Source organism: Telopea speciosissima, chromosome 4 (genome assembly GCF_018873765.1).
Source record: "Telopea speciosissima isolate NSW1024214 ecotype Mountain lineage chromosome 4, Tspe_v1, whole genome shotgun sequence".
NCBI classification, from domain to species: Eukaryota; Viridiplantae; Streptophyta; class Magnoliopsida; order Proteales; family Proteaceae; genus Telopea; species Telopea speciosissima.
Window position 1 is genome coordinate 37897927 of NC_057919.1, and position 7670 is coordinate 37905596.

General features: G+C 39.2%; 1 protein-coding gene across 2 annotated transcripts in view; it reads right to left on the reverse strand.

The window, feature by feature from the left end:
- The window catches only part of LOC122659945 (protein YIP4b-like), a 41674-nt gene extending 35232 nt beyond the window's left edge, over positions 1 to 6442 (reverse strand). Inside the window, exons 1-2 of one of the 2 annotated variants that reach the window (XM_043855105.1) lie at positions 6274 to 6442; positions 5293 to 5840 (exon numbers count right to left, since the gene is read on the reverse strand). In XM_043855105.1, the coding sequence (XP_043711040.1) occupies positions 5293 to 5793 (501 nt within the window). In that variant the 5' untranslated portion in view covers positions 5794 to 5840; positions 6274 to 6442. Of the gene's footprint in view, positions 1 to 5292; positions 5881 to 6273 lie in introns of both variants that reach the window. The other variant, XM_043855104.1, reaches the window with a different exon arrangement.
- Positions 6443 to 7670: the final 1228 nt, after the last annotated feature.

Here is a 7670-nt window from a genome sequence, read left to right on the forward strand (position 1 = left end):
TAATTTATCTATCTCACACTAGACCTGACATTGCCTATGTTGTGAGTCTCATTAGTCAATTTATGCATGATCCTCGCTCTAACCATCTGGAAGCCATATTAAGGATTTTGAGATACTTGAAGTCAGCCCCTGGTAAAGGGGTTTGTCTCCTCATGATCATCTGCAAATTGAGGCCTACACTGACTTGGACTGGGCTGGTTCTCATGATCGTAAATCCACCACAAGTTACTGTACATTTGTGGGTGCAAATTGTGTTACATAGCGCAGCAAGAAGCAAACAGTGGTGGCCCGTTCCAGTGCAGAGGCTGAATTTAGAGCTATGGCTCTTGACATTTGTGAGCTATTGTGGCTCAAAACCTTGTTGCAAGATTTGAGCATTCCTATCACTCTGCCCATGCGACTCTACTGTGATAGTAAATCAGCAATAAGTATTGCCCATAACCTAGTTCAACATGATCAGACGAAACACATAGAAATTGATCGTCATTTTATCAAAGAGAATCTAGATAATGGGACTGTTTGTGTTCCTTATGTTCAATCTGGGGAACAATTGGCAGATGTGTTCACCAAAGGGTTAAGTGGAAAAGCTTTTCAACCTCTAGTGTGCAAGTTGGGCACGATTGATATCTATGCACCAACTTGAGGGGGAGTGTTGGAATATCGGTATTAATGTAACATGGGTCGACCCATGTTATAAGGTCAACCCATGGGGTTTACTCTATTCTAGTTACTCTTGAGGGTATTATTGTAATTGTTCCTATTCTGGAACTTTTTCATATCTATTATAAATAAATCATGGAGGGCTATCACATTGATAAGCCATTCCAATTATTCCTTCAAAAGATAATGTCACTGTTTCAAAAACTATGACCTTGCCTTGTCTTTGATTATAGAGGTTGTAGATCAAAGAGCACTCTCTTACTATTATGGGAATATACAAATCAGGCAAAGGAAGCACTAGCATATTTTCACCCAAATTAGAAAAAATTCAGTTTGTTAGCATTCTCATTTACTCCTTCCCAATTCATTTAAGGCCAAGATCACATCTCTCTCACTCTAACCATTGAGCTTCTCAAACTTATGGTTACCAAGTATGCAACTCATGTATGTTGGGGATATTTGAACCATAAGGTTCAAATATCGCATTTTTTGTTTTAGTTTTTGTTCTTTTATATGGATTTGTTAGGGTGGGACTCTGCTTATTTAAGAGAGATCTAATTGCATCCTTCATCAAATGTACTCTCCCTTGGAGCTAGGATTAGCGACAAGAACTAAATGCCTTGTCCAAGCCAAGGAACTTAATACGAAGAGTCCTGACAAAGGATGATTGACCATGAAATGCTTGGTTTCTATTTCGGTTGTAGCCAGGCTACTAAGGAAATGCCAGAAAGAAATAATATAAAAAAAAAAAAAAAGTAATCAGTGTCTTTGGCCTACCCAGCACTAACCTACTTGTCTTCCTACAACTCAATCATTAAAAAGCTGACCTACATAAAAAAAACATTTTTTTTGGGCGGGAGGGAGGGGGGAGGGGGCACTGAGCACTGAGAGGATCCTCCAAAAGTTCAAACCATCATGCCCAAACCCTTCTTTAAACATTGTTTTAATGCATAAGGTAATGGAAATGCACATTAGTATGAATGCTGAAACTAAACATGTATTGTTCGGCCTACAATGCACAACAAACATATAAACTTGTTTTCCATGCATTGAGCTCATCTCTTTCTTTCTTCTTTTATTCTAAACTTTCGTGGCTCCAACTCATTGCATTGCATGCTTGGGCCTTTTATTCTAAACTTTCGTGGCTCCAACACATTGCATTACATGCTTGGCAATCCACATATTTAAATTAGCTAACACAACTTGTGACTGCCCTACTTTCTAAAGTGGATGACCATTGGTTTGAGCAATGTCGAGCAGTAGATGGATGATATGGAGTATGAAGATTCGGATTGTTTGGATAGATAGGAGGCAATGTAGTTCTAGATTGGTAGGAGACCAACTAGAAGCCAATAACCATGATCTGCAATGAACTGGGTAATTTGGCTAGGTCAAAATAGGTGAAAATTGTGAAATTAGGGTTAAGGTTTGATGGGACCTAGGGTTTAATGGTAGGGTTAGGTCAAATTGATGTAGGGGAGTCTATCAGTGAAGGTTACATTAAGTTTTAATGGACGAATGTGAGCTGGAATGGAAAGGGCAGCAGGTTAGGTTTAGGGTTTTGGGTTTTTGAAAAGTGGAAGATGAGGGAATCTAGGGTTTAAAGTGGTCAACTAGGGTTGGGGCTTGGATCGAGTTTCCCTTAGGGTGAGGGGAGAATTCGATTCAAAGTTGGAGGCATTTTGATGGTTGAATTGGTCTGGATAGAACTTGGGTTATGGGAAAAAGGTTTAGAGATGGAGAGGATGCTAGGGTTTGGTGGTTTAGAGGATTAGAAGAAGAAAGGTTGGGGTTGGGGATGATTCAACTCACTGTAGTTCCAGAATTTCTTGGGCAGCAGCTTGAATGGTTGAAGATTGTTGAATAAAAACTCAAACTTGAACTAGAACTTGAAGAGAGGTTCAAAGGAACCACCCGGGCTTCACACCGCAAGGTGTCGATTGAATCAAACACCAATCCCACCAGCCTTGATCAAACACAAGACAATCTTCAATGGAGAAGACAGTTGCAGAGTAGCTTCAAAGAGTTTCAAAATTTCAGAGGTAATGTGTCCCTCCCACGAATTTTATTTCTTCTACAATGGCCAAAGGCCTTACTCCAAACCAGCCAAGCAGAAGGACCGAGTCCCCCCTAGCCGAGCTCTAACTACATCACCACTAAGTCATGTTGATGCAGAATGATCCCCAAATAGGGCTTATTTCTTTAGAAATAGGCCTAGGGTTGGGTTATATACATGTTGGGCCTTTGTTCCCAAGGGTTTTTTATGTATTAGGCCATTTTAATGAGCCTAATATAGGTTGCATACGGGATTAGCCCAATACTTAGTTTATTTTCCTGTTTTTAGATTGAACCAGTTTAGAATTGGTTGCACCCAATTGGTTCAATTGGTCTAATTTAAGTGAAGTGTTTCTATTGGTTAATAGGCCCTTATATCCTATTGGCTAATATGGAATCTTCTTTTAAATTAGTTATTTTAAGTTAGATATCTTTTAACTTAAGTTAGTAGGGTTAAATAGGTCTTTTACTGTTTTAAATTAGTTAAGTAAGATTAAATCTCTTCCTTCCACGATTTTTGAAGGAAAAAGACTTTAAATTGTACTAGGACTTGGCATAAAGCCATCTTATTAATATAGTAAATCGTGGAGGGCTCCCCCACATTGAAATTTGAATTAAAAAGACTGTTTTCTGCTGCTGGCCGACTGCTGCTGCTGTTCTGCTCCTTTGAGTGTGCATCCTTGTGGATTTCAAGGTGGAAAGGCTGGGTGGATTCCGGCGACTCCTTACGCTGTGATGGCTGGGAGGATCTCTCTCTGAAGGTGGTTTCATCCTTCATCATTCAAGCTGCTACCGATGGATTCCATTGGTGAGTTTGAGTTTAATTTCTGTTTTTTATCATTCCTTCTCCTTCCCCATTCGATCCCTTTATTTTCTGTTTTAATTTCATAAACCCTAGGTTAACCCTAAACAGCCCCAAATCTGCCCCAAACAGCAGACTCGATCAGAATCTGATTTCACCTGGCTCATAGTAGGATTATCTCCTATTCTAGGACTACATTACATGTGACTAACTTAAGTTGGTCACATGACACTTACTTAAAAGACTACTTAGACTGAACCATTGGTTCAACCAGCTTTGGACCGGTTCAATTTTAACATGACAAATAAACTAAGTATGGAAAATTACTATTAAGCAACTAACTACTACTACTAATTGCACAGCTTCTTGTTCTTGCGCATGTAGGACTTCAGTTCTGCATCACCCTCCACACTGGCCAGATGTCCAATTTCTTGAGCTAAGCAAACTGATGAAAGAGCATAATCACTACCGTTGGATCTGTTTTGATCTTCAATTTGGACCTTTGATTTCTATTTTAGGTTTTGGATTTATTGTAATAATGTGGACTAGATAGGTAGGATAGTTTTTAAATTTGTTTGAGTACTTTGTTTAAAGTGTTGATAGTAATAGTAGTGGGGTCCAGTAGCTATTCATTAGGAAGTCATTTTATTTTAAAAATGAATTAGCATGGGATTTTGGGGGACCCTTCTTCATAGCTCCTAGTTTTTTTGTCTTGACTAGTAAGAGTCCTTCTAGATTTAGGTTCTGTTTCGCGTTTAATTAGTTTAAAAAGTTAAGATTACTAGAATATATTACTTTCTATTTTTTGGTCATGAGTTTTTCATAAAGACATTTAGTTGGGATAAGGCTGAGATGTTGTTGTCGTTGTTGAGTTTTTCATAATTACATGTAAACTCTATTTAGTTGAAGAAGAGGAAATGAAGAATTTTAGTGGAAGTGTGTTAGCCAAGGATCTCTCTCTCTCTCCCTCTCTTTATGCCTCCCCATCGATCTATCCTTCCTCCCCATCTTGTATCTCCTTCTTCTTTTCTTTATTCCCCTTTCTTTCACCATCACAGGCTGCTAGAACATACAACTAGAAAGCTTCTCAGCCCCTAGTTTGTCACAAAAATATTTCGGATCTGGGACTGTGATGCAGACAATTGAATCCTTGGTTCCTAATCTGGGATTAGGGTTGGCTGGCTGCATCATCAATTTTATCCCTGGTAATTTCAACCTTTTCTTTGGAGTTTTTATGAGAGTTAAAAATAAAAGCAGAGCTTCAAATTTGCCACATGGAAGTCCTTTCTTGCTGAACTTACAAAAGATGTGGGGGAGGTTGTGGATAACATGTTGACCTTCTTTGATGTCAACTAAGCTACAACATTGCAAACATATGGCCACACCTTGAAGTTTGGGGGGGAAGAATCAACTCTATATGTTTATTAGTGCATATCATGAGTCCAAATAAAATGTTTTACTATGAGAAGAAAACATTTCAAGTTCATACAACACAAGGTTCCCCATCGGACACAAATTGGCATTTTTGAAGTGCTTCATGCTGAATAAATTACAGAAGTAGAGAAAATTATAGATAACAAGTACAGATCTTTTGGGGTGCCAACAAAGCTATCATATGGCAAATCTATGAGCCCTCCTAAAAAGCTTGGGTGGGTGGGTTTATCAATTTATCATTCAGAAACACACATAGTTAGTGTGATAGTATTCTGCATACATAATACCAAGAAATTATCACCATCTGACAGAAGATAAACGTTTAAATCTATGAAACTCACCTTCTTCACGGATGCTGACCAAGACAATATAAGACCTAGGAACACGATGAAGAAAAATGGCCCCCAAAGATCCCAATCCCGCAATGCTTTCCCAGGGTCTTCACGAAATGGGTTAGGGAACACCACAAGCTTCAAATTACTAACAATCCGAGCCAAATCTCTCTTCACAGTATCCCACACAGGCTCCGTCAGTGTATTCGGGGGTGAACCAAACCCACTTGCAGAGACATTTTGACCAGAATTCGACTGAGAATTGGTAGGAGGCAAGGCAGGAGGAACAGGGATACTAGAAGACTTCTGTTGTGGAGGAGGAGGAAGATTGGAAGCTATAAACGGAGATGAAGAAACAGGAATGGAGGCCCTGGGAGGACTGGGTGGTCTTGCAGGAAGCACTGTAGCAGGCCCAGACAGGACACTGGCATTAATAAGATTCTCGATCTCGTCAATATCAGACTGGGAAGAAGGGTGGAGTGGTACGGTATCGTTATGCGAGTGTGACATATTCACAGACGAAAGCTTCTCCCAATCAAATCAAACCCAGAAAATATCTCCAAGCAAAACCCCAAACTCAGACAGATTTAACAAAACCTGTAGGGAGAAAGATCAAATCGACATAAGCAAAACAAGAAATTGATCCGACCGGGCAGCAATTCTGAGCGAGAGAGAATAACAGATCTTTAATGAATGGCAGATAAAACTCATATGATGGCAACAAAATTGAATTGAAGAAAACCAACACAATATCCGAATAAATTTATAGAGAAATCGAAATTTTTTGAGAAAATATCAGATCGAACATGTAATTTAACCAAGAAATGAAGAGGCGTGTAGAGATGTCCAATAATCAATAAATTATCGTTACAGGGAAATAAATAAATATCAAAAAATTCTAGAAAAGATCTGAAGAAAAAAATACAAACTGACAGTAATACAGGAGGGGAGAGAGAGAAACCCTAGATGACCGAAAGGATAAGTTGTCACCTTCGCCAAGTTGGACGCAGAGGTTGTTCTGCAACTGCCATGGAAATTGGAGATCTCGCGGTCGTTTTTCTTTTTCCCTCTTTTCACCACCAAAACACGTCGACATGAAGGAAGAAAGAGAAAAATAAGGAAAAGACGGGAAAATGCAGGGAAAGACGTGAGCACGGAGTTCTAATGACCACTCTACTTGAAGTCATACCATAGTTGGAAACCAGGTTTTGAATCGGTCCAGTCATCCGAGAAGTGTCAACATTTTGGAAAACCTCATTAGGAGTCATGTAGAATCGATGTAAAATGATGCAACTCGGTATTGACTCGTTCGAGTCAAGCAAGACTCAATTTTTTAACCTGAGTCACTCATAAGTATAATCGGTCCAGTCATCCGAGAAGTGTCAACATTTTGGAAAACCTCATTAGGAGTCATGTAGAATCGATGTAAAATGATGCAACTCGGTATTGACTCGTTCGAGTCAAGCAAGACTCAATTTTTAACCTGAGTCACTCATAAGTAGTCTAGTCTTATCAAATTTTTAAATATATAAATGATGTTTGACTCTTTTTTTGGTAATATAAATGGTACTTGACTAGATGACTATTGAGTGAAAATATCAATAAATATAATAAGTAACAATTAATAACTGTTGAATAAATAAACTTAAATCTAAACCGTCATAACTCACGAGTGAAAAAGTAGGATAAACGCACCGTCAAAACTCAACGGTTAAATCTTAACTGTTGAATAAATAAACTTAAATCTAAATTGTCGATTAAATAACCGACAATCGGCTCTCTAACCAAGTAGGATTCCATTCTCTCTCCTCTCTCACAACGCTACAAACCATCTCTCCGACAATTTTTCGATGGCTCTCCATCTCTCTGACAATCAGCTCAAAATTACATGCGAAGGGCGATGACTTGATTCTCCACTGATTACAAGTCTTAGCATCACCAAGCGTCAACAACCGAGTGAGATTTGAAGTTTCTAAACTCAAACTCCATCATCCCTTTCATATAAAAAAAAAAAAACAACTCCATCTTCCCACCGACAATACACAGGGAGGGCAAAGGCGGAAGGAGTGAAGGGGGCGTTGTTGCAGAGGGTGGGCGATGGTATTCTATGAAGAAGAAGGGTCCTTCACTGTCGGCCCTTTCGCTCCTCTCCTCTGCAACGACGACCTCCTCTCTTCTCATTGCAATCGCTCATGCCTTCAATAAAAACCTTTGATTTGGGGGTTTTAATCTCTTCGATTCCATTTTTGAGGCTGCTAACTTGCGATTTGTACCCTGGTTTTGATAAGTTTGGTACCATTTTTAGGCTGCGAACCTGGATGTGAAGTATAAACAGGAGGATATAAAACCTGGGTTTGTGATAGTAATTTACCAGGGGATCCGATTTC